The sequence below is a fragment of the Ursus americanus genome, chromosome 23 (assembly GCF_024610735.1).
Source record: "Ursus americanus isolate L20-20 chromosome 23, mUrsAme1.1.p, whole genome shotgun sequence".
NCBI lineage: Eukaryota > Metazoa > Chordata > Mammalia > Carnivora > Ursidae > Ursus > Ursus americanus.
Window position 1 is genome coordinate 3,244,115 of NC_142149.1, and position 26,372 is coordinate 3,270,486.

The 26,372-nt window shown below is 56.3% G+C and overlaps 2 protein-coding genes across 5 annotated transcripts in view; one reads left to right on the forward strand and one right to left on the reverse strand.

The window, feature by feature from the left end:
• Positions 1-26,372, forward strand: part of CANT1 (calcium activated nucleotidase 1) — a 56,791-nt gene that overhangs the window by 13,341 nt on the left and 17,078 nt on the right. The gene's annotated exons all lie outside the window — the stretch shown is intronic.
• On the reverse strand, positions 557-19,736 carry C1QTNF1 (C1q and TNF related 1). Of its 4 annotated transcripts, none has more exons than XM_045814593.2 (4): positions 19,383-19,736; positions 5,702-5,855; positions 3,248-3,387; positions 557-2,684 (listed from the first exon to the last, which is right to left on the reverse strand). In XM_045814593.2, the coding sequence occupies exons 2-4, from the start codon at positions 5,839-5,841 to the stop codon at positions 2,134-2,136; spliced, it is 831 nt and encodes a 276-aa protein (XP_045670549.1). In that variant the 5' UTR covers positions 5,842-5,855; positions 19,383-19,736; the 3' UTR covers positions 557-2,133. The 4 variants fall into 4 exon arrangements, with proteins under 4 accessions (XP_045670549.1, XP_045670547.1, XP_045670548.1 ...); XM_045814591.2 differs by having other exon boundaries at positions 5,702-5,858; positions 19,383-19,731; XM_045814592.2 differs by having other exon boundaries at positions 5,702-5,896; positions 19,383-19,678.

The window sequence follows — 26,372 nt, forward strand, 5'->3', positions numbered from 1 at the left end:
TTATTAAGGGAAAGGAGAGGGAGGTCTGACAGGCATGAGAAAAAAGGCCACGTGAAGACAGAGATAGGCAGAGATCAGAGAGACTCAGCCACCAACCACGGAACACCGGGGCCACTGGAAGCTGAAAGAAGCAAGGAAGACTCCTTCGCTACAGACTTGGGAGGAAACATGGCCCTGTCAACACCTCAGTTTAGAACTTCGGGACTCTAAAGCTGCGAGAGAGTAAATGTGTGTTGTTTCGAGCCATCGGCTTGTGGCGGTGTGTTACGGCAGCCCCGGGACGCAGGCACCCTCGCCCAAGCCCTACCTCCTGCCCGCCGCTCGCCGACTCCGCTAAGCACAGGGCGCCCAACGCAACCACGTCCAGCTGAGCCTATAAAACGTGTTCCCGTGAGGAACAAAGCAGTTCGGGGCCCAGCCTGTACCCGCTGGCTATCTATGTTCCCAGGAGCAAGGCTGCGAGCCCCCAGGCTTCCAACAGGCAGTCGGTGGGGTGCGGGGATGTGGAGAGGAAGGAGGAGGATTTGGTTCAAGGAGGAAACTGAGGAGGCCGTGATGCTGAGACACGTGGTTCGGAGTTTAATGTTTTCTGAAAGAGCATTGGGACAGCACGAAGCAGCAGGCGGGCACTCTGCTCACCAGCACGCCAGAAACACCATTTTTCAAGTCTGACCAGCAGAAGTCCTTCAGAGGGAAGGATGGTGCAGACCCCAGACCCGGTGGCCAGGCCCAGGGAGAGCAGAGGGATGGGTCAAGACCAAGGGTCACCAGGCAGTGGGAAGGAAGGTTCCTGTAGGGGCTTAGGGGCCCAAGCAGGTAGGAGAGGGACCCTGGCCTTGGGCATGAATGGAGAGAGGCAAGAAGGGCCCCCGGCCAAAGCCAGCCACAGGCTAGAGCACCAATTCCAGGCAGCAGCCACTTTGGGCACATCTACACCCCACCTCGGAGAGAGAGTTCTGACTCCAGTGGTTGAGACATGTCTTCTCTCCTAGTCAGAGGGATGGTGCCCCACGGGGGCTCTGAGACAGGTAGAGGGGGAGCCTTCCAGCCCCTTCCGGCTCTGCCCTGCTCTGGGGCCCAGAGGAAGCCCCTCCCGTGTTGTCTTAGGCTGCTGGTCAAAGAGGCCTGGGGGAGAGCACTGGGGCTGCCGAGTGTTGACCCCTCTGGGAAACAGGACTCTGAGATGGTGTGCAAGGAGGTTTTGTAGAAAATATTATATAACCGTGACCCTGCTACAAAACGAAGGCCCCAGTGCCTTCCGTAACTGACCCGTCTGGGAGGAGGAGCAACGAGCGAACGCCAGGGCGCCAGCGTGAAGGCCCCGCGCGGGGCTCCTGGGCAGTATGGGGGAGTGGAGCAGAGCCAGGCCAGGATGGAGGGCTGGGCCGTGGTTGTACTGAGCTTTGCTCCTCATAGAAACATCTGCAGATCCAGGGGCTCCTGAGGCCCCCTGCTGCTGTCAGGAGTCTGTGGGTTCCAGCAAGCAGCCTGCTTCTCTCAGCCCAGAGACCAGGGCCGAGGGCTGAGAGCTGACATTCACTACCCCAACCCAAACCCCCTCGCCGTTGTGGCTCCGAAAGACCCGCTGAACCCGTGGGCGAGGCCGTGACTTCCCCACAATATGGATGGCAGTCCAGCTGTTGCCCAAGAAGGCTCATACATGGCCTAAGAGGGTCCCCACGCCCTGCACCCCTTCCCCGGTGGCCCACAGCATCTGTCTACCTCAGGTCTTCTGGAACATGCAAGCTCATTCAAGAACAGCCTCCCTGGGGAGCCAGTGCTGCTGGAGGAGAGGCAAAATTAACACCTCCCTTTTCCCACATGGCTTACTTTGCTCCTTTCACAAACTTTAGAATTTCCCTAATTATTTCCAGCCGTGGGAGCAAGGATGACTCTGGGACACCCTGCCGTGTGGCGGCCTGCCCGCGGGGTCGCCTAAGGATATGCGCACGGAGGGGAGCTGGAGGCCCGTCCTCGCAGGTGCCAGCCCGAGAGCCCGCCCAGGAGCCGCGTGGCCGGGAGCACAGCCGCTCTCGCTTCCCCTCCCGTGCAGGGCGTCGTGCGGAAGGCCAAAGCTGGGGCGGTGGGGCAGGGAAGCCAGGCCCGGGGAAGGGCTGCCACGGGGCCGCCGGGCTAGGGCTCAGCCGCGGGCTTGACCAGGTAGCCGCTGAAGGTGATGTAGGTGTCAAACTCGTCGCTGAAGATGGCGTTCTCCCGCTCGCCCTTGAAGAGCCGCACCCAGACCTCGTCCTGGTCCTGCAGCTCCAGCATCAGGCTCTGACTCTGCATGATGCTGCGGTCGCTCACCTGCGCATACAGAATCACCACCTGCTCCCCGTTCCTCATGACGTGCAGGTACGTCTCCTTCTGGTTCCAGGTGTGCACGTTGAGGCTGAAGAAGTAGACGCCCGGCACGTAGCAGTAGAACTTGCCCGTGAACATGTTGAAGTGGCCGTAGAGGTTCACGAACTCCGTGTCGAAGATCACGGTCTGGTAGTAGTCGTTGCTGTGCAGGGGCTTCTTGCGGCCCACCGAGAAGGCGGCGTAGTGGCTCTTGCAGCGGTCCCCGGGAGCCCCCACGGACCCCTTCTGCCCTTTGGGGCCCACGTGCCCCCTGGCGCCCGCGGAGCCCGTCTTGCCGTATTTCCCTTGCAAGCCGCGGTCTCCCCGGTCACCCTTCTCACCTAAAGGGACAGGAAAACACGCGGTGTCGGGCAAGCTGACCCAACCATAAGGACGGTTCTGTTTTCATCCAGAAGCTATCATTTTTTTTCCCCTCTGGAAAGTCCTGGCAAAGAAAAGGGAACATATGGGTTTGTCCAAAAGCAGCAGGCGCTGCGGCCAGGCCCACGGCTGACTCGGAGCAAATGCACTGCAGATGTCGGGCCGGCCCCCGAGCTCCCCAGTCAGACCTCGTGGGGCCGCGCGGGGTTATCTGGGCCGCGGGGCCTACCCAGCCTCTAAACAAACGTTGCAGGGGCTCAGGCGCAGCCCCAGGGTGAGACCCTCCTCCTGTCCTGGTCGTGCGGGCCTCTCTCCAGCCTCTCCTCTTGGCAAGGGGGCAGAGCCTCGGGTGGGACTTGCTTCTCCTCGCCCTCCGGAGGCCAGCCCGCCGTTGCACCCGGCCCTGCGGGAGCCATTGTGCCCCCACCTCATGCACCCTGACCCGGGCCTCTCCTCCCCGCTCAGAACAGAGCACCCTCCCCCCCAGGGGCAGGTCCCCTTGGTGGCTTTGCGGCCGTCTGACCTTTCAAGATGGTGATGTTGATCTGTGGCACGGGGACGGCCTGGTACACGGGGGCGCCCGGGTCACAGCAGCGAAAGCACTGGGAAGCCGGGGCCTCCTCGCCCTGCCTGTGGCTGTACTTTTCATGGCTTTCTTCAGCCCTGAGGGAATAAAGGCGTTACAAGGAAAGCCGTCAGCTCTCGGAGCTGGGACCTCCTCTCTCTCCTGCTGCCAGACGGTCTGGTGTCCCTGCACTGGTCCACCTCGGTCCTGGGCGGGCCAGACTGTCTGCTTTCCCTGGGCACGGGCAGCCTTGGCTCTGGGCGAATTCTGGGACCCCACGTGAAGCTTCGGGAAGAGCTCCTCTGCCTTCTGGTCACAGCAGTACTTGGAATGGAAACAGTGGCTACAAAAACAGCGATGATTGGAGGGCCCCGCGAGACAGAGGCTGCCTGGAAAGATCTGCCCCTCCGGGAGGGATTTCAGATACTGTGTGACGGAGCTGTGGATCCCCTTCATGCAACTGTGATTCTAGAAGATCCGACACTGAGCTCACTCATTTCTATATGAAGGGGCTCGGCTAGACCTTCAGGATTCCTTTGAGCGGCGGCCTCTGGAGACGCCACTGTACTGTTCACTAGCGACCCTTGAAGGACCGCTGGGCGGGGTGGCTGCTGACGGCTCCATGCTGCCACCTTGTGGCACCGGGATGCGCCGCACGCGCTCTTGCTGGCTTCCGCTCTTTGCTCCAGACTCCAGAGCTATGACATCTCAGAGATGGTCCCACCATCTCAATGGCCGTTTCCTTCTCGACCTCTGCTCCTGCTTATAAGCCCCAGATAACCCAGGAATTTAGGACCCCCTAAATTCAGGCCCCACAAACCCCAGACTCCCAGGTGGACCCCCACCTCTAGCCGGAAGTCTCAGCCTAGGGTCAGCAGGCCCCACAAAGGTGGTATGTCCAAAAGTGTCGGTTGGCCCGTCACTCTGCCCCCGGAACCTTCTCTTTCCAAACCCTCTTCACGGCACCATCACCGGTCGCCCAGAATGGAATCTCAAGCTCATTCAGGAGGCCTCTCTGGCCTCGCCACCACATTCTGAGAATCACGGGATCCTGAGCAGTCAGTCCCCCCCACCAAGGTACCTGCAGAAGCTGGGCCCTCAGGCCTCCCCATCTCTGGGGGACCGTTACCATTCTGACCACTCTCCTGGAATCCGCCTCTCTGCACACCTCCCATTCATCCTGTTCTCTGCCTCCTCCAGCGTTCTTTCTGGAAAGTCGTCACATTGAAACCTCTCCATGATGTCCCTACCCCTGCCATGATAATCCCTCATGACTCCCTGTAGGATTAAGTTCAGAAGAGACCCTTCCCCATCAGGCTCATCTCCCCTCCCCTTCCCACCCTCTGGCACCAACTCCACGACCCAAACCCACCTGGCATGGCCACGCCCTCCTTCTGCACTTGGGATGCTCCCCAGGCCCAGGTACCCTTCAAGATGCGGTCACTCCTTTGCTTAGTCTCTCCCCTCCCCCACCACCCCCAGCATTGTAGGCACACCTGTACCGACAGCCTACTCCCTGCTGTGGTCGTGTGTGTGAGGCCAGAACTGTCACTCGTGCATGTCCCCCAGTGCCTAGCAAATGGCCAGGTCAGTGGTAGGCACTCAGTGTTCATTGAATGAAAAGTGAGGAGAGGAGGAGGGGAAAGAGGAGGAGGGGGAGGGGCAGGGGGCGAAGGGGGAGGAGATGGACGTCCACATCGCACTCTGAAGATAGCCTGAAGCCTTGGGTATCAAGTCAGCCCAAAACTCAAAATAATGAAGAAATTCAAAGCATCAGTTTATCTCCCAGGTGTCTAGGACCTCACATTTGATGAATGACAGTTTCACGAGCAATCCTAAGCATTTTGTGCATCCCTACAAAATATTCCAAATAGCCTGAAGTCTCTATATTATCGAAGGTCATATCCATGAAGACGCCATTCAGGAGAAACTCATGAGTTTCTGAGAAGAGCCACCACCAGCAATCCTCTCCCATCGGCAGCCTGATCAGATGGTCAGGGTCCCCAGACCAGCTCACGGCAGCATCCCTGCCTCCTACCTGCTGGTAGCACTCAGAGCCCTGGAAGATACTCTCGAAGGACAAAGCTAGAACAGAAGGACAAATGGAGGGCCAGGGTTGGGGTTTGGGGAAAGTCTTTACCTAAGGATGTGGCTGCGAAACCTTACAGAAACCCAATCCCTTTGGGGTTAGAACAAGGTGGGTCACTGTCCTCAGTTTCAGATAAGGCCTGGGGGTCACTGAAAGGAGAAATGGCTGGTCTGTCCTCCGGGACCAGTGTCTGCAAGGACCCTTCCTCAGCCTTGGCTGTGGCTCTTTTGCATCCAGCCCCAAAAGAGCCCCCTGGGGTGCCCTGGACCCCAGGCTCAACCCAGCGAGCCCGAGCTCCTGCTCTGCCCCTCCCCGTCTCTCACCTCTCAGCGTGGTCCAGAAGCGGCTCCTCGGTCCCCTCCTGCTCCTGCAGGTCACGTGGCACACGGCCCAGCGCCGGGCCACAGGCGAAGGCCAGCAGCAGGCAGCACGCCAGCACCAGTCTCAGTCCACGGGAGCCCATCTTCCCGCCGGTCCCTGCTGGAAACACACGGGAAGGGCTCGGGCTGGAGCGGGCCCTGCAGAGAAGCAAGCCCGAGCTGTGGCCAGACCCACGAAACCAGAACGCTCCAGCCACGGCAGCTTCTGGGAGGGCGACCCCACACACCTACACTCACACTCACACACTCCCGCACCTTCTCCGCACGCTCATCCACGTCCGCTCACGTCTGCTCGCGCTACACACACGCGCATGTATGCTCAGTACTCGTGTGCGGTAGTGCACACGTACACTCACACACTCTCACACGTGACTCACTTTCACGTGAATGCACCTACTCTTGCACTTACACGTTTGCACCATCCTAACAGATTCGCTCATACACACTCGTACACCTCAGTGCATGGTCACACACCCTGTGTACATACTCTCACCCGCTCGACACACTCGCGCGCTCCCACGTGCATTCCGCACACTCGGCACCTGTATATGCACACACTCGCATAGTCACACACTCACACTCACATGTACACACTCGCACACCTGCACGCTCGCGCACAGCCACGCGTGCACACCCTCGCGTGCGCGCACACACTCTGCCCCTGGAGCCTCAGCCACTGGACTGGCGCCGGACCTCGCAGGTGAAAGCTCTGGACAGCTCCTCGGCCAGTATTGAGAACAGTCCTTCCAGAAAGACATGTCCACTGTGGGTCCCCAGTGAGCCCATTAGGGGGCAGTGCTTGGACTTAAAATAGGCAAAACATCCCATCCTTTCCACCCTTAGAGGCCTCTCCCCCAGCTAACTCGGGGAGCCTTTTCCACAGTCTGGAGTCAGAAGTCCCGCATGCCTGGCTGCTTCTGGCGGGTGGGGAAACCTCCCCCCCGGCAGGAGTGAGCAACTGGTCACTCCCAACCCGCCTTGGTTCACCAAGACATACAAGTCAACACCTCGAAGGCCAGTGAGGACAGCCAGTTCAACCCTTCCAGTTGCCCAGTGAGAAACGGAGGTCTGGGGGTAAGAACCACCCACCCCTTGAAGCCAAGTTACGAGTGGGATCCAGGTTGCTACTGAGAGGCAAACCTCCCATATCTGATTTTTCTTTAATTCCTCTTTTATGTTTAAGGATAATTAAATCCCGAGACAGAGTCCTTTTTTTGTCAGGAATCATCTACGTAGATGAATGCTCCTTTTGTGGGCGGGGGGAAGCCATGGGCTTCCCTCAAACACCCCATTGCTCAGAGGCCTTCTAGCTGGCAGGGCATGACCTCATAGCTGGTAGGTCGACTTTTGGGCTTTGTTCTTTACTCTGCATGTCGGTGGGCTCGCTGTTACAGCTCTGAAGAGAGGCTGCTCTGGGAGCCCCTGCTGCTGGAGCCCCTAAGCCAAATCAAGAGAACATGGGGGAGGCAGAGAGCTGGGAACCAGAGCCAGGAACCAGAAACAGCAGGAACTAGAGGCTGTCTGGATGGATCCTCAGAGATGTGATGAGCCTCTGAGCTGGGGAGGCTGCCTCCCCAGAGTGCCCTCTTCCCTTGTCACCCACACCTCCGCTGGGTCCTCAGTTCTCGTCATGACTCCCCGCTTCATCCACTGCCATGGATCAGCTGGGCCTCCCCACCTCCAAGTTCTCTCCCAACCGACCCTCCCTCCCAAGCATCGGGGCCCAAGACCTGCCCAGTGGCCAAGAGACTACTTGGGCCAGCCCCCCACTCAGAATCCTTACTGTATGTGTTTATGTGAATTTATAAAATACGTATTAAAATTATCTACCTATCCATCCACCCATCCATCCATTTGTCCGTCCATCCATCCATCCATCCATCCACCCATCCATCCATCATTTCTCCTTGGCAGGGCATGCATGACACCCCAGTCTGTCCCCACTCTTTGGTCGCATTGTACAGCACACCTCATCCTGTGCTCGAGCTCCCTGCTTTGCAAATTTTCATGTACACACATACCACCTGTGAAATCTGGTTAAAATGCAGATTCTGATTCAGCGGGTCTGGGACAGGGCCTCGAGCGTCTGCATTTACAAAAAGCCCCAGGTGCAGCCAGTGCTCCTCAGCCTCGGACCATACTTTAGAATCCCAGCTTCCAGCCACTCCCCTCAACTCCTAGCATCCTCCACCTGCACACCTCCTGTTCCCCTGGCCAGGAGTTCCCATTCTCCTCCTCTCTTCTATTAAAAACCAGCCTCATAGGACCAACAGCTGCCCCAGGTGCTATGCTGAGTATCCAGGCATCTCATTTGATCCTTCTGACCTTGTAAGTCAGGGTTGGGTCTGAGAACACTTCCTCATTAGTCATTCTTACCCCACCAGCGGCCTCAGAGGGGCCTGCAGTGAATCCTCCAAGGAGAAATTATTCATTCATTATTATACCAAACTTACAAACAAGGAAACAGAGATGTAGAGAAGTTGATTAGCCTCAGACCGCCCAACCTTCAAGCAGGGGCCGGAGGGGGACAGTGGATTTGACCTCATCAGGCTGCCTTCAGATCACGTCAATCTCCTACCCGGTCCCCAAGACCCAACTCCAGCGCCTCCTCTTCCACCCGAGGCTTTCCCAGACCCTCCGCTGGCAAAACGTCTCTGTCCTCTTTTCAGATTTTGTTTTTCCTGTTGTCTCATTCTACAGAGTTTTGCTTGGCCTGGAAGATTCTGCAGAGCAGACCCTGACCTCCCGGTCTTGTTCCTCTTGGACCGGCCGAGCATCCTGCGGCACCCTAAACTTGATCGCTACCCCACAAATGTTTGTGAAATGGGATTTTCTAAAGTTGTTTATTTCCCCTTTTCTGTATTTCCTCTGTTTTTCCTTGGCACCTCAATAATTACTCTTTTTCCCCCCCTCCTTTAAATGCCAAGTTTGCATCACTTGAAAGGAAAAGAGGTTTTCCTTTCTTCCAAAAATTTTTTTCTGGATCCAAAGTAATATATATCCCTTTTGGAAACGTCAGGAAATAACAAACACACATAATAAGCTACCTCGGATTCTTTCGTCCCCAGGGTTTCTCGGCCTCAGCACTGTAGCCATTTGGGGCTGACTCGCTCTGGGTTGGAGGAGGTTCTGGGCATTTGCAAGATATTTATCAGCGTCCCTGGGCTCCCGGCGCTCGATTCTGCGGACACCCCCCACTCCCAGTTGTGACAGCCAAAAACGTCTCCAGACTTCGCCGCGCGTACCCTGGGAAGGCAGACCTCTCCCCCTCAGCGAAGGATCAGTGCTCTACCCCCAATGGGGGCGCTATTTGGCCCGTTGGTATGTCTCTTCCTCGTCTGGAGAAGGGATTTTCTGGACCTTGATCAGAAGAGATGTGGTGCGGGATGCAGCCGCCTTTGGGTGGTGATACTGGTGGGGACGGAGCCAGCAAGGGGTCGGAGGCACCAGGCTGACAACGCAAAGGGCAGCAGAGGTGGCGGTTCTCCTGAAGAGCCTCGCCTTTGGGGCCAAAGCAAACCCTGAGTGAAATCTTCCCTTCTTCAAAAATATCTTCAGAGCCATTTTACCAAGGCCCACAGAAAAGTCAGCATCATGACATTATGACCATTTTAGTCACTTTTGGGCAAAAACAGTATTGCCCAATATCCAACCAAACTTGGCTCCAAATTACTTTTAGCAATTTCCAGTGAAGTGAAGTCACCTACAGAGGGCAAGGCTTTGCCCCCAGGAAGACCAGGCTGTTTCCCGCGAGGGCGGGGCCGGGAAGTGGCCCCCGGGCTTCGCGGCCAGTGGTGTGTAGCCCTCACCCTCTGGCCGGGTCTCCAGGCTGCCTTGCAGTCAAGGCATCTGAGGCCAATTGCAACGTGACTCAAGTTCCTAACTTGCCTTTCTCAAATGCTGTGAAGAAATCCGTTTGCCAAATCCCATGGCAACTCCACGAACACCTTTTTCCTCCTACTCCCTGCCCCCGAAGGCCCGTGGCTCCTCCGCTGCTCTCCCTTCAGCCCTCCTGTCTAGCTCCAGCTTAACCTCCCCCCAACAAGGAAGAACCCCCTTTGCAGGAGTGGGGGTGCACAAGGGGGATCTGGGCCACTTACGGGGTCCGAGAACACTTCCTCGTTAATAATTTCCATCCCTTCTCAGACCTTTTATGGACGCGGGGTGAATCCTTCAAGGAGCCAGTCTTCAGACCCGCACTGAAGTTTCCCGGTGTCTGTTTAAGATCCGTCCCACCCCCCCTCCATGCCGCCCTGCCTGGGATCTGACGGGAAACTCCCAGGGCCCGGGCGCCACATGTTTGCGTTTGGCCATGATGCCACACCCAGCCCAGTACCATCTGACAAAAGCATTTATAAACATGGTTTTCCCCCTTCCTTAGTCCTCAGCGGGTGACCAGCTGTTCTGGGAGGCGAGAAGCCTAGGATCTCCCTGGATTAGAAGATTAGAAGACAAGACATTGTCTCCCTCTCAGCAGAAAATCTCTCACAGGCCTGGCTCGTTGAAGGCCCACGATGTGCCCAGCTTCGTGTCGGAGCTCGGGAGAGAGGGGTCCTACCATAAGTTAAATTCCCTCCCTGACCTTGAGAAGATTACAGTCCAGTGAAGGGGACAGACGTGCACTCAACTGTGGCCCAAGACAGAATGGCGAACGTGGGATCAGTGGGTAACGAAGGTTCGAGGCCTGCGCGGTCTGGGGCGACGTGCGGGTATTTCATTTTAAACTAATGAAATAAAATTAAATAAAATTCGGAGTTCAGTTCCTCGGCACGCTAGCTGCACTCCGAGCCGCCCGTAGCTACATGTCGCTGGTAGCCACCACGCGGGACGGCACAGAACAGAGCGTTCCAATCACGGCAGGAAGTGCTATCGGACCAGACGGTGTCAGTGGGGGGGAGGAAGCAGGACGAAGAACAAGCAGCCGGCCAGAAATCTGGGAGTCATTTGGGCGCCTTCCTCTCTTGCATCCGCCACATCAAGTCAGTCACCCACCCCCTTTAATATCTCCTGAAGGTCTCTCCTCCTTTCTGCCATTCGCCTCTACGTGATGCTTTCCAGGAGCTCGGGCTGGGGCCCAGACCTCAAAACACCCAAGACAAATATCTTTGTCTGGCTTTTCTAGGGCCTGGACATCACCCCAAAATCTTACACGCGGCTCCCAAGGAAGCTTGGCATAAGACGGGACTTTCTCCCACACCTAATGGCTTCTAGGCCAAGACAGCAACTTAGCGGGGCATGCAATCACTCCTCGTTTCAATGTGGCGTCAACCATGCTTCCGCCGCCGCGGGCCCCTCCGCACATCTGCTCCTGCCACCTCCCGCTCCCCGGCATCCTCCCAACCAGAGAGGAAGCCCCGAGGCCGCCCCTCTCTGCCTTGACATCTGCTGGAACTCTCCCACCGAGGAGCTCAGAGCTCTCCAGCTGCTGCAGGAAGCCTGCGCGATTTAGATCCTGGGGTGCCCAGGAAGGAGAGCGCGCCGTGTTGGGGTGTCCCTCTGGCCTTGATGACCATCCCGTGACCCCTGCTTTCCTTCCCCAGAAGCCATTCATCGCGCGAACTTTCCTCTTACCAAACTCCTCTGGTGATGGGAAGGAGGGAGGCAGAGTGACTTCCAGGTGACGAACATTTGCTCATCAATTCCAGAAGCCCATTGACTATCTAAGGGCGGCCCAGCTGGCCCCAGACCCTGCCTGCCTGCCTATAAAGGAGGCAGTGGTGGGGGCATGAGGCCCCCTTATTAAAGGGACTTCAGTCGGTTCCATGCCCCTCGCTGAATCTCTCTCTTCCCTTCTCCAAGGAGCTGCTCTCTGGCTTGGAGAAGTAGGGTTTACTTTTTAAGGTTTTGGGGTTTATTTGGTGACCTCCAAAGCACATGGCCAGGGATGGAGATGGGGTTGTTTGGGGCTACCTACTGGTTAATAAGCAAGGGCTCCCTCTTCCCCGCATTGCAGAGAGGCCTGGCTCGGGACAAAAAGTAAAGTAAAGAGAAGGCAAGAGGTCCCCCCATCCTAAAATGTCTCCATCTCTCCTGGGGCAACGGTGCCTCGGCAAGGAAAGGCTCACCTGGCACCGAGAGTGGGCATGGGCTTCTGCCAGGCCCCGCAAACAGCAAGACCACGTGGGCAGCAGGCGTCGGGCCTCCGGGGGCACCTGGCCAGCCCAGCCTCCCCAGCTCCGAGCCCGTCCCAGTGCAAACAAAGACCTCCTTGACTAGAACACTGTCCTTAGATCACCTCCCAGCTGTCAGGCCTTGAGCTGCAGGCTCGCCCCTGCTTTGAGAACTGCATGAGAGAGAGGAGCCCCCGACAGCTCGTGCCCTGCCGTGAGCCTGCGCCGCAGGTGGCCTGGCCCAGGGCCCGCTTCCCCACAGTGGGGACGCCCTTGGGGTCTGACTGCTCTGGGGGGGGGGCGGGGCTGGGATGCCAGGACCCGCGCCCCACCACTCCCGCCCCTTTATAAGCAGTACGAATGTCTTCCGTTCTTCCGGGGCCTAGACATCACCCCAACATCTCACAGACACCTCTGTGACTTCTAGGTCACGAATATAATTCAGCTCGGCGTGCAAACAGTGCAGGGCCAGCCACCTCCTCTTCTGTCCCTGCTCCGGCTCAGTCTGTCTCCCAGCATCTGTCCTTCACTGTCCCCCCTCCAGAGACAGGTGTCTCCCAGGCTATGGCCTCGGCCGTCAGCTCCTCTCCCTCGAAACACACTTTTATGTCACTGTCTACAGTGACAGCTCTCCAGTCCTTGTCCCCACAACGGCCTGGCCAAGGAGCTCTCAGCCCGCGCCTCCAGAGCAGCGGCCACTAGATCCTGGGGCCAGTTAAATTCATAAAATTAAGCAAAATGAAGAATTTCATTCTCAGCGGCACCAAGACGTTTTAGGTGGCCGCCCTCTTGGACAGCACAGCTGGGAGAACATTTCCATGATGGCAGAAGCTTCTATAGGACAGCTCCAGTTATCTGTCTTCAAAGCACCTGCTCTCTGCTCTGCCCCCTGCTCTCCACCTCCAACCCCCAGTTAACTCTGTTCCTGTCCCCACCATACCTGCTTCTGAAGCTACAGCCACCGCTCACACGGGGGCCCCGGGCCAGAAATCTGGGGGCCATGCAAACCCTGCCTCTCACGCACCTGTCACCTCTCATCCATCAGCCAGCTTCCCGAAGGCCTCCGGTCCTCTCCTCCCCAGCCCATCACCTCTTCTTTCTTAGCCCCCCACTGCTCTGTCTCTCCTCCGTCTTCCCACCTGCTCACCAGAGGTACCGTGCAGAACTGCCAATTCGAATTCCACCCTGGGCTTAAAAGGCTTCCCGTGAAAATAAGGAAAATGTTTAAACCTGGAGCTTCACCACCTGGCTCCTGCCTCGCCTCTGGCCGTGTCGCCGCCCAGCTCCAGCCATCTGGAGCTCTGCTCGCAGACCCAACCCCAGCCGCGGGCTCTCCGCTGTCTGTCCCTTCCCCCACCACCTTCTCCATCCGCCCCACCACGTGTTCTGCAGAGCAAGCCTGAGGGCACTCCTCCAGCAAGGCACTCCCTAGCATCCTGTAGGGTCTACCCCCTAGGACCAGGAGCCCGTCCCAGGGAGCCGTGTCTCCTCCCACGTGCACCCCCAGTGTCTCCTGTCTGATGTCTGATCTTCTACCCTGATTGAACTCCACGCTCTCCTTCCTGCAGAGCCAACATGCAAACAGGACTCCGGGATCCCCCACTTCTTTCTAGGGCCTCAGGGCGTTCAAATCTCTCTCTAGCTCTGGGTGGGACTATTTGGGGAGAGAGGAGGGAAGGGGGGAGCGTGTCCCGGGTGGGCTCTGGAGTGCCATCCTGGCGTGGCCATCCATCCACCCATCTTTCCCTCAGGTGCTTCTCTTATCTGCGCTCAGAAAATCTCCTGCTTCAAAAGCGCTATGACCCCTTGCCTCCATTACCAAGGTCACAAGCCACCTAACCGGGAGATGTGTGCTTCGTGGAAAGGCCAGTAAATAAATAAATAAATAAACAAGTGGGGGCAGGGGCCCCTTCAGCAGCCGCGCTAATTAGCGACCTCTGTAAACAGATGACTCTTTGCTGAGGCGGAGAGATGTTCCTGATGAGTGAAGGTTGGGTTGAAAAGAGACACACATCAGTGCACGTCCGTGCGCTCAGCCGCGGAGATCTGAAGGCCACCCACCTGGCTGCTAACAGCAATTCTCTCTGGGTGATGAAAATAGGGATGTTTGCCATTTTCTTCTTTTGGCTTCTCCGATTTTTTTCCTCTCTAACAGGCACATATTTTTTTACAATAAGTACACATGATTTTCCGCTTAGAACAATGACAAGTAAACCCCACCCGGGGGACTCAGAGAGCGTTTTGTGTATTCCAGGGGACTTGGCTCTAAGCAAAGAGAAGGACAACGAAGGAGGGGCTCGGGGACAGGCAGGTCCCCGTGGCGTATAAACCGACCCAGGGCTCAAGTTCCGAGGTCCTACACCAGCATGTACTGAGCCGGATTCCAGGGACACCGTGCAACAGGAAGGAGATATAGCCCCGCTGCACCCCCCCCCGGGAGCAGAACCCCCAGAGTTACCGTGGATACAGGTTAGGCCAGGGAAGGGCCACCTGACTTGGACCAGAGTCAGGCCTGGTAGAGAGACCCCATTTTCTAGGAGGGGGATTTGTTCTGTCCTTGACACGCCTCTCGCTGGTGGTACTTGGTACTTGGTACTGAAGCCGTGGAACGAAGGAAGCCAAATCCTTGAGCCCATCCTTAGGAATTCTGTGCAGGAGCCGGCAAGTTAATGCACCCAGGATCAGCCCCGTCATTTAACAGAGGTTCCTCTAGCAAAGCCCTACGACCGCTGACTAAGCGAGCACCTTCTGCGTGGTGGGCTCTGGCCACAGTGCTTTCTGGGTGCCACTCACCCCCACAACGCACCTCAATTTCTCAGATGAGCAAATGGGCTCAGAGTGAAGGAGCCACTCACCCCAGGCCCCACGGTGGGGAGGTGTGTCTGACAGCAAAGTGCCTCAAGGGGCCTCCAGAAAGATGCTGGGTAGGCAGGCTCGTCCTGCGAAACCACAGTCCAGCGGGCACTCCCGCCTTTCTGGGAGAGCTGGGACGGTAGCAGCGGCGTTCGGCCCTGAGGAACATATCATCCACCCGCTGAGCCCTTCCAGTCATTCATTCATTCTGCAGATTATCGAGCACCTGTGTCAGGCATGGTGCGGGGCACGGGGGTCCGTGACGAGCATTGTCACTCAAGCCGTGTGCTAAGATCTCCCTGTTGCCAGGCTGCCACCTTAAAACCCACCATTGAGTTGAATTCCTTTGGATTTAGGCACAGAGTCACCAGGAACCTCGCCCCACTATCACCACCCCATACCTCAAAATGTCAGCACTGTGGGAAGTGTGGCCCATTGAATGTGCATTTTTAGAGCCTTGCTTTTGCAAGGTAGAGAGAAACAGCCCATTGGGGAGCTCTGAAAAGGAGAAGGGGGGGAAGACCACATCGAGCAGGGATGGCAAATGGTCTCACGCACCCCCCACCTTGTGCTTTCGGATGAAGAGAAGCCGACTAGAACGCTGGGTTGCAAAGGCACCTGCGGCCAAGTGCAGCTAGCAGGAACCGATGGTATAAGGAATTGACGTTGTGGCGGAGAGCAGCATGGGTGCCCTGTGTCTGCCCACCCCTGGGGGTGCTGCCTGGGGATCGGGCTTGGGTGGAGCCCCCAGCGGAGGCTTCTACAGAGAGGGAGCTGAAGCAGGAGAACGTGGAGCAGAGAACGGAACCAAAAGGGGAAGGTGGGCGTCAGGCTCCAGCTCACCTCCCCAGCTGCCCGGTCTGGCTCTGCCGGCTGTGTGGTTTCATTCTCAGGGGCTCCTCAAGCCGAGCCCTATGGCCACTTTACAGAACCATGGATCTTGTTCTCATAGCCACACCTTCATGGGCAAGGAGGGTATCCTGAATGCCAAAAGATCTGAGAGCCCCAGGGCCTCCCCCAAACCCACCCTGACCCACCCATCTCTCACCAGAACCCACTTTTAGACTCCTCACACAGAGAAAGGGCCCAAGTGTTTCCGAGCACGCCCCATTCCGCACCTCTACAGACCAGCCCCAGACACCTGCAGGGCAAAGTTGCAGGGCCCAGCCCAACTTCTGGCCTGCACCCGCCTGCAAATCCAGCAGGGCTGGCAGCTGTCCCAGGCAAGGTCCTTTTCCTTCCCTGGTCCCCAGTGTAGAGGGCGGCTGGTAACCAGATGGCCCCACTTGGGATGGGGGTGCAAACCCAGGCAAAGGGTTTGGGGCATTCCCCAAGTATGGCTTTACCCGTGGCCAGCAGCAGCCTTTGACCAAGCCCCAGGCACCAAGAACGTGACTTCCCCACTCCCCCAGCTCCCCCACTGCCTGCCCCGCCTGTCTGCCTCTTTTCCCATCCTCCCTTCCCATCCAGCCTCCCTGCCTGCGGTCTCCAGCTCTGCTCCGTCTTGTTTCAAGGAAAATTCCTACAGGAGCCAGGGAGATGGTCAGACACTGAGGCCCAGCCTGGCGCACAGCCATCCTGACAGCCATCCTGGACAGGGCGGGACGCCCCAGGAGGACGGTGCCAGTCCCGTCCACAGCTGGAGAAGCTGCTGACTCCAGGGGCCTCCAGGGCAGGCCGGAGACACCCCGGTGGGCAGGAGGGGGCCTCTGTGCCTCTGCCCACAGCCATCCCACATGGAGCCCGGTCCTGGAAAGAAGTGTGGGCAAGAATGAGTGGCTGAAAAGGATGCTGGGAGCTCTTGTCTCCTGCTCCCAGGACGGCTCCGTTGCAACCCTGATGAGAAGCCAGAGATAAAGATGCCCCCTGATGAAGGCTCGAGAGCTCCTCTCCTGCCCACAGCCCTGAGCCCCTCCCCTGAGGCGGGAAGATGAGGGTCAGAGGATGCGGGCTGCCACAGCAGAAGCCCACAGCAGGCTTGCAGAGCAGGAAGAGAGCCGGCGAGCCCCCTTCCGCACGTCTGCTTGAGTGCAGGACTGACCCTGCCGGGCCAAGGACCCAGGCACAGATCCCTTGGCAGGGCCCCGAGAATCACGAATCCCAGGCTCACTGGGCTGCCCCGAGAGACTGGGCGGAAGCGCCTTGCGCACGCTTTGATGATTCTGTTCCAAACTGTTCTCCCAGTGGGCAGACCGGGTGTGGAGTCAGGGAGATACCCACGGTCTTGTCCTGGGGACTGCCTTGTCTCACTTGACTTTAAGAGACTCAGGCAGATTTCAGCAGGTAAAAACAGGAAAAAAATTAATAACCCTAGACCCACGCAGTAGTTACGCCACCAAGACGAAGCGCCTGGGGGGAGGGGGGGACATCACCCCCACCTTAATATCTGTGGGCTCTCAGGGCAGGGAGGCGAGGCTGAAACACCCATTTTCCTCTCCAGTGGCTCCACAGAGTTGCCTTAGGCACGAGGACCTTTCTATTCTTCCTTTGCTTTGTGACCTACCACTGCCACCCAGCCCTAGGGCCCTGGAGTCTCGGCCACCCCCAGTTCCAGAACAGGGTCCCCCACACAGGGCCAGCCCCTGAAGACAAAGCCCCAGTGGCAAGCTTATGTCCGGTGAGGACGCCCAGCAGCACGACTGTATCTACAAAATTCTTTTCATCTTTGTTTTGATGGGTGAAGTTCAGTGCCAGAATACTTGGTTTATGAGTCATGCTAATTACAGCTTGGGGGGAGGAGGGCCGGAGGCACCAGGAAGAAAACAGAAAGAAGCATGTTCTGAAAAAATTATGCTGTGCTGGTTGCCCTGAATAGGGAGGTTTACACCCTAGGAACAAAGAGGGAGCTGGCTGTGCGTCTTTCTGGGTCCACGTCAGCTTCTCACCACCCACCTGTGAGGGTGGCCCTCACTGGCTGGCTGCACCTGTCCCTGACGGGCAGCGACATCCTCTGGCTGGGGGAAGCCCCACCCAAGACCTCCTGCACCCGCGTTTCTCTGTCTCCCTGACCTCTTGCTCACTGGGAGCACTTCCCTTGGCATCACAAGAGGCTCAAGATGGGAGAGGGAGGAGGGAGAGAATAGGAGGAGAGGGTGGGGTTCCTGGCAAACAGAACCTGGCTGCGTCCTTCCTGCCCCTGGGCACTTTCTCCATAGACAGCTGGGAGGCGGATATTTGCAAACTTGGGAAGCTCAGGTCCCAGTCTCAGCTTGGAGAGCTGTGCACCCTTGAGCAAGTTACACCCCTTCTCTGGGCACAGAGATGCAGGTCCTCCAAGGGGTCCTCCATCTACTGCGTGTGGGCAAGTCCTGAGCCTCTCTGAGCTCTTCAGGGGTGAGAGTGCCATTGATAGAATCGGTGGGAATCCACATCTGCTCAGTGCCTGCCATGCAGGACACACACACGTGCACGCGTGCACATGGCTGCCATTTAACCTAAGCTCCTCTCAGCTCTCAGGTCAGGAGGGAGAGTGAGGAAGGGAGATGGGACAGGATAACTCAAGCCTCGGCCCCCATCTCCCCTTCCCCCGTATTTCTCCCCTCTTCTCATTGATGGGGACATCGGGCAGGCCTCTCCCTGCAGCAAGCACAACAGTCAAGTGCATCTGTTAGCGACCTTGCACGTGGGGCTGACTGCGTGCTTTTCCTGCACTATAAAAAGCAAAGGCCTAGCAGCCTTGGAGGACCTCACATCCTCCCCCAGGGACCCAGGATGTAGGGAGTGGTTGAGAAAACTCAGTTTCTCAGGACACGCCTCATGTTCCAAGCTCGGAAGGAAGCAGCTCCGGTGCCCCAAACTGCCTCCATTCCTGGAAACTCCGTGAGACTGAAGAGACAGACGAGTCACAGAGGGAGGCCGCTTCCTCCCTCCCTTCCAAGTGGACCGGGAGGGCCCCTGTGTCCCCACAGAGGACACGGGGCTGCCCAGGAGTCAGTGCGCTAGGAACCAGGCTAACGCGATGTGGGTACCCAGGGCAGGTGGGGCTCACACCTGTCCCCGTGGAATGCCTAGAAGAACAGGGTGGTACGTGGGCTTTCGACACAGAGAGGCGTGGGAGGTCCAGAGGTTTAATGGCAGCTGGGTGACTCGGCCCCAGGCCAGCGATGGTTCTGAGTGGTACAGGCAGCTCCAGAGGGTCCCCAGGGAAAGGGACATGACTTTCCCCTGTTCACACTGAATCCCTCCCAGGAGCACCAAGGCCGTTAGATGCAGGGGCCAAAGTCAGCATTTCCTGTTCTGTGTGGGGTCCAAACTGGCCACTGGCACGGCTGGGCAAATCTGTCTCTCAGGTGATCCAGGCACTATTGGGGTGGGGGGCTCCCCACTTGGTACAGAGGGGACTTGGGTACCATTCCTTTTTCTCTCACGCCTGGAGAAGTGTGAAGCAAGATAAACAGCCCACAAAGAAGAGGCAGGCACCATCATTCCTGACTGCATCCGGCGGCCACAGAGCCCCTGCTCCCTCGTCCCAGCGGGAGACCGAGCCCCGGCTGGCTCTCCACTACCCTTCCAGCCCCGCAGCTCCCGGTCTTCCTGCCCCTTGCCACAACTGCCACCCTGGCCCCTCCCACTCCGCTCTGGCAACCACCACGCCGCGAAGAAGCCGTGGAGCAGGAGCGGAGCAGCACTGAGTCCTGTCCCGCCCGCCAGCTGCCACCTACCTCCAGCCGGCGTCCTGCTGCGGCCTCTCGGGCTTAGAGCATCTCCCAGCGGCAGGGCCTCCTCCCAGCCAGGTCGGGGGAAGAACAGACTTGTCAGAGTAGAGAGCCAGGAGGAAGGAAAAAGTCTTCGGGGAAGAAGGTGCAGAAAGGGGGGCGGGTGCAGGCAACAGCCGTCCCTGCCTTCCCGGCACCTTGACCTCCTCCGTTCCAAGGTCTCTCTGGCCAGAAGCGGAAGCACGGTTTCTCGAAAGTAAAGGAAGAGATGAAGAAAGCGGGGCAGACTCGTAAAGAGCAAACCCCAGCCAGATGTGAGCGGCCGCGGAGCCTCCAACGCTCCCAGCGCATATTATCCAAACAGCAGCCGCCGAGGATTAACTGTGTGTGTGCCCGGCAGGCAAGGGAGAGCCAGCACTGCCCTCCTCCTGGCCACTCTGGGGAGCCCGCCCAGGCTGGGGGGCACAGGTGACCTCTTCCAACGTCTGGAAGTCCCTCCAGGTGTGGGGGCAGCTGGGAGCCCAGGACAAAGAGGGTGGGGGACCCCGAGTTGCTGGGTGGTAGGGGATGGGTTCCAGGGAGCCCAGGGGGCACTTGTTGCCAACCCTGGGGGGTCAAGTCCCCAAACGGTGGCAGACCCCAGACATACGTTCAGTCAGAGGCTCCCCGCTGGGGTCCAGGGACCACAGACAGGTTTTGGAGAATCTGTGACACCCCCCCCCCACCAAAAAATAGTGCAAAGCTGTGTGTGCGTGCACGTGTTCTTGGTGGGACAGGGATGGTCTGTTGCTTTGATCCGATTCTTAGAGAGCTCTGTGAGCCAAAGGTTAGGAACCCCTGGCTGGGGGTGCACATTTTCCAGAGGACAGTGTGGTCAGGGTAGGGCCAGGAGGGACGTCAGCATTCCTCAGTCTCTATTGGCCTCTGGGTCCTTGATATGAAAAACAGGCCTTTCCCTCAACTTAGATGCAAGCTCTGAACAGGCTCCTCCGGCCCCGCCTCGCACCCTGAGAGCTGCTCTGGGCTTTTGGGGAGCTGCCCCGGTCAGGCTGGTCTCCGTCCCCAGACTGAGTCAGAACGGTTAGTTCTGGCATCTTATCATATCGCGAGAAGAGGAAGGATCTGGCCAGAGTAATGACGCTCTGCTGTGGTGATAACGGTTTGCTTGCTTGCTTCTTTCTGAACCCTGTTCCCACGTTCCCCCCAATCAGCTGGGATGTCACACCTGCAACTTGTTTGTCATCACCGCTCCCTCCCAAGGGCCTCTCTCTCTGGCCATGTGCGGACAGGAGATGCAGAAACAGGGCTGCTGGTTTGGGATGCTCCGGGCAAAGCACCGAGACAGCACCCTATTCTCTCTGGCCTTGGAGATTCCTTCCTGCTGCTGCTCCCCACGTGTCTGCCTGAAGGGCTGAGGAACCAAGAGGCAAGAGGGGGTGGAGCGTGCAAGCCTCACACCCAAAAGGCACACCTTCGAGCCCGCAGAGTGGAGAACGTGCAGATGAAAGAAGAGTGCTGCTTCTGGGCGGCAAAGCCAGGAGGGCCCAGCAACCGCGCCACAGAGACACGGGCAGTCCGCCGGCTCCTGTGGGAACAAAGGGAAGGATGCCCTGATCCTTGAGTGGCCACGGAGAACTTCAAGGACACTACGGCAGGATCACGTAAACGTGTCTCCGTTGGAGGTGGGGTTTCGGCTGGCGTTACAACACTCGGGAATCGTTCATGATCTTTGGCATGTGCCTTATGCTTGGCAAAACTCACATCCCTGCTTGCTTATCGACACAGGAAACCCAGAGATAAGCTCGTCTTCGTTCCTACATGCTTTCCTGGCCAACAGGACCCAGGCCCAGTACGCTGGCTGACCTTCCCCTAGTGGCTCTGTCCTCAGCTGGCCTTCGCAGCAGGGATGCCCGGGGGAGACACACAAGAAAAGCAGGAGAGACAAGGAAGCCACGTCTCCATGCAGCCCCTGCCAGGCTCCCTGCCAGGGAGTCCTAGATCCACACCAGGACTGTGGACACAAGAAGCTGGGCACGTGGCTTGGAAGAGAAACAGATGCAGAGATTTGTCCCCTTTCTTTATCCCATCTGAGATGGCTTTAGTGTTGAAAAACTGAGAGACAGGGGCGCCTGGGTGGCACAGCGGTTAAGCGTCTGCCTTCGGCTCAGGGCGTGATCCCGGCGTTATGGGATCGAGCCCCACATCAGGCTCCTCCACTGGGAGCCTGCTTCTTCCTCTCCCACTCCCCCTGCTTGTGTTCCCTCTCTCATGGGCTGTCTCTATCTCTGTCAAATAAATAAATAAAAAAAATCTTTAAAAAAAAAAAAAGAAAAAAAGAAAAACTGAGAGACAGCTACCTTTTTTTTTTTTAAGACTTTTTATTTATTCATTTGAGAGAGAGACAGAGACAGAGAGAGCACAAGCAGGGGCAGAGGGAGAAGCAGACTCCTGCTGAGCAGGGAGCCCAACGTGGGGCTGGATCCCAGGACCTGGAGATCATGACCTGAGCTGAAGGCAGACGCTTCACCAACTGAGCCACCCAGGTGCCCCTGAAAGACAGTTATCTTAAAGGTAATTCCAAGACGGGAATCCAGAGGCCCAATAGAGAGCAGAGCTCTAGAAATACAGCCAGTTCATGACTGTCTTCCAGCAGCAGCTGCTCGTTCTAGCCGAAGGCCTTAAGTCCTGAGCCTGGGACGCTGCCCCACCTCAGGGGGCCTTAGTTTTGGTATCTATAAAGCAGAGATGGGTCCAGGGTCTCCTACCCGGAACCCATGCAGTCAGATGTGTTCCGAGTAAGATGCAGACGTCCTTCAGCGCCTCTCTCCCAGCCGGGCTCTGGGGCAGGGCCCCCCCACCCGACGCCCGCACCCTCACAACGCTGCGGGTCACACTGTTCTGCCAACGTCCTTCACGCCAGCCTCAAGGGTGAAAGCCACGTTTTCAGAGCTTTTCGTATTTTGTGGGCTTGGGGTAAAGGACTGTGACTCTGTAATTGTCACATGGCCGATGAAAGGCCTGACGGAGCAGATACAAAGCATGAGAATGTTCAGGATAACTGTCATTACGGGAAGTATAATCTTCTTCCTTCCCTCTTCTTGGGTCGAGCCCCCACGTCTCCCAGGAGGTTAGAAAAGGATTACTCATATCTCTTGAGGCAGAAACCAGGAGGGTGAGGGGCACTGATACGAAATGTGGCAACACGTACCTGGAATTTCCCAAGATATCCGCATGGGACAGAAGGCTCAGAGGCATGGAAAGTTCCAGAAAAAAGGGAACTACAGTCTGAGCATATCTCGGGCATCATGGCTCCCAGCTCAAGCCAACAGGCAAATGGGCAAAGATTCACAAGGACAGTTCAGCCCTCAATGAAAGAAACAAGGTCTGTCACCCAAACGCAGAGCTGGCCAGGTGCCCTAATGCTCTCTGTCACTCACTTCATCACCACTTTAAAACTGTAAGTAGGAAAGCGACACTGGGCAAGCCCGGGATGGTCTTGCAGACCACCTGATTGTTGGTCCTCTGTTAAGGCCATAGTGTCCTCCTGCAAGCAGGGCAGACTGCTCCCAGTTCAGCAAATATCTTCCTGTTGGAAAGTCCTGGCCAGAATTAAGGACAAGAGGGGTGCCTGGGTGGCACAGCGGTTAAGCGTCTGCCTTCGGCTCAGGGCGTGATCCCGGCGTTATGGGATCGAGCCCACATCAGGCTCCTCTGCTGGGAGCCTGCTTCTTCCTCTCCCACTCCCCCTGCTTGTGTTCCCTCTCTCGCTGGTTGTCTCTATCTCTGTCGAATAAATAAATAAAATCTTTAAAAAAAAAAAAGAATTAAGGACAAGAGTCATGGCAAAAAAAAAATAAATAAATAACAAACCAGAACCCAAAGCCAGCAGCAGTGCCTGAGGGAGATTTCATCAGCCCCGTGATGGGTCAGAGGCCAGGGCCAACCAGAATGATGAGCACCCCCCCCCCCCCCAAGGTCTCTCTCTTCAGTTCCCAAGTGAGTTATAGGTCACGCCCATCCTGGAATTCCCTAGGAGCTCACACCTCCCACACAAGGATGTCTGGGCCAAACACTTAAGGGCTTCCTGAACCTTCCCAAGTGGCCCCATATCCTCAGACAAGGGCAGCTCATGGGACCTTAAGTCCAGAGACTCACGGGGGTAGAGAACATTCCCAGGAGGCAGCATTCTATGTCCTTCCCTGTTTGGCAATCCCTTCTCTCTCTCCGGGCATATCACTGCTGCTTATTGTGTCTGTTTTCTCATCCCTGGAAAAAACTATGTGACCTCGGTTAACGTCTGTAAGACGCTGGGTTCCAGATAAGCACAGCCTGTCATTAGCAACACTGTGATTTTTTTCCCACTGTGGCCCCAACATTCTGCCTGTCCCAGCTATTTTGGGCCAGGCTGCCCAGCCATCCCACAAGGGCAGAGAGCAGCACTGCGAACTTCTGCATTCTGTTCGGAAGGGGAGCCACAAGCAGGCTCAGATGGTGGCGTCCCACTGCCAAAGGGTGGGGGCGCGGAGTCTCCGTGGAGATTTGGAAGAGATGGAAACTTGGCGGCCAGACCCAGCCTCCCTGGCCGCTGGCCCATGCTCCTTGCTCCTGGATGGCAGTGCCTGCCTTCTGGAAGCCTGGGGGCAGGTGGGGATCAGGACCGGCAGCTGCAAGGACAGAAGGATCATCTGCTGCGTCACCGGCCCTCACGCCCGGAGAAGACTTCTGTGTAAGGAGGACAAGCCTTTCCCTGGAAGCCCCCCTGGACTGGACGCAAAGACGAACCGTCAGGGACAGGAAATCACATTTGCGGTCTGCCTTTTGCCACGTGCTTTCTGGCTCTCACCAGGCACTAACTGCCCCATGCCGCAGTTTCTCCATCTCTTGCTGTTTATGTCCCTGTCGTGGGAATTCCTTTTTGGCACTTTCAGAGAGAACACGGAGCTGTCACCATCCCGCAGCATTTTCCTTGATAAATAAAATGGGAGGGCCCCCTGGTGGACTGCTCCATTTTAAGCCTTAACTATGAAATGAGTGAGCCGGGATGTTAAGTAAGCACACGATGGAGGATTAAAGTGAAGATTTTTTAGTCTTTCAGGTAGAGCCACAGAAACAAAAGGGGGAGAAGAGTTCTCGACGAAGGCCAAGGTGGTGTCGCCAAGCATGCAAAGGAAGTAAGGAGACTTTAAACCACAGGAACACCTGGGTGCACGTGAAGAGCACTTCCGGGGCACGGCCTCTCCGGAAGGCAGGAAGGCCGCGTCTAGAGGATGTGAACTAGAGGATGTGAACGCCCTTTGACCTAGGAATCTTCCTTCCAGCAATTTATGTTACAAATAGACTCACAGCTGTGCTCCAACACGCGAGTTGGAGGATTTGCCCTGAAGCATTGCTGTAATGCAAGAAGATCACACATATCCTAGAAGGACAGCATTAGGGGCCTGGCAAAAGAAATAACAGGACATGCACACTGGGGAGTACTATGCAACTGTGCAGAGAAGGAAACACGCGTCTACATAACCACACAGCTTGTTAGCTGTGCTGCGGAGTGAAAAATGTTTGAAAAACATTAACGGAGACCAAAGTAAATGGAAAGGCAAACTGTGCTCTTGGGTAGAAGGCTTAACATCGTAAAACTCCCAAGTCTCTCCGAATTAATCTGTAGATTTAAAGCAACTCCATTCAAAACCCCAAAAGTTAGGGGTGGATGGGATGTAGGAGGGGGCTGAGGGGGAATTATCCTACAACATATGGAGGTTTATTATAAAGAGGTAAGCGTGAGGACTGTGGTATTGGAGCAGACAAGAGCAATGATACCCATACGACATATTAGAGAGCCCCTAACAGACCCATGTATATATGGAAACTTGATCTGTGACAAAAGATGGCATTGCATATATACCAATGGGGAAAGGATGGGTTATTTCCCCAAAATGACACTGAGATGTCGGGGCATCTGCAGAAGAAAAAATCTACATGGCCAAAAAACAAGAAAGATACACAACTTCTCAGCAATCAGGCAATGAGAAGATATCTCATCCCATCAGATTGGCAGAATGAACACGCCTGATGATATCTGTGGAGCAATGGGATAGCCCACCCATCGCATACAATTTTATTTCATTTTTGTACAAGTTATAATATGCATATATATTGTTGAGGGATACATACCTATTTGCTAAAATTATAACATAAAGCATGAGAGTGATTCAAGATTGCACTCACTTCCTGGGGTGGGAGGGGGTTTGGAAGGGGGAGAAGTATGGAGAACTTTCAAGAGAGCAGGACTAGCCTTTTCTTTCTCAAGCTGGGAGGCATATATACATATCTTCGCAAATAAAAGGTTCAAATAATTTAAAATAATAGTAATATGTGGTATATAGTTAGAGCTCAGTTTCACATAACGAGAAACAAATAAATTCAAGAAGGGTTTGTCCCCTTTCCACCGGCCAAAAATGCCGAACCGACTGTTTAGCAAATTTCCATTTGGTTTTTTAAAAAGGTAATTTCATATATGCCTTTATGATTTGTTTGCATGTCACAAAATCTCTCTAACAATAACCACAAGAAACTAGTAATAGTGACTGCCTCTGGGCAGGGAATGCGGAACAGGGACGGGAGGGTTATTTTTCACTGGACACCATTTACATAATTTGAATTTTTCTCTTGTGCATCTGTTACCTAATGGAAGGCTCCTGGGAGGCCCTGGGGTGATTGCGGGCACGCCAAGCTGCAGACCCGCAGAACGCCAACCCTTGCCTGGCTCTCATGTAACACTTCACTGCTACCAGGCTTTTCTCTTGATTTCTAAAATGGGCAATTTTGCGGGACTTGGGGGTGGAGAGCAGGGATGCCTCTTAATATATTCCATTAAAATAGCTCAGAGACCGGGGAGGGGACTGGAGAAACGGGGCGAACTGGATACCCTTATTTGGAGGACATTCTTTGACAGTAAATCAAGGGCAGGGAACCACCACCACCCCCACCCCCAGCACGCTC

Excerpts from the sequence above, each read along its gene's own strand:
- C1QTNF1 (XM_045814593.2), bottom strand. The coding sequence starts at position 5,841 with ATGGGCTCCCGTGGACTGAGACTGGTGCTGGCGTGCTGCCTGCTGCTG. Across the intron at positions 3,388-5,701 it reads CTTCTGGACCACGCTGAGAG|GGCTGAAGAAAGCCATGAAA; the intron begins GTGAGAGACGGG and ends TTATTCCCTCAG. Across the intron at positions 2,685-3,247 it reads CAACATCACCATCTTGAAAG|GTGAGAAGGGTGACCGGGGA; the intron begins GTCAGACGGCCG and ends CTGTCCCTTTAG.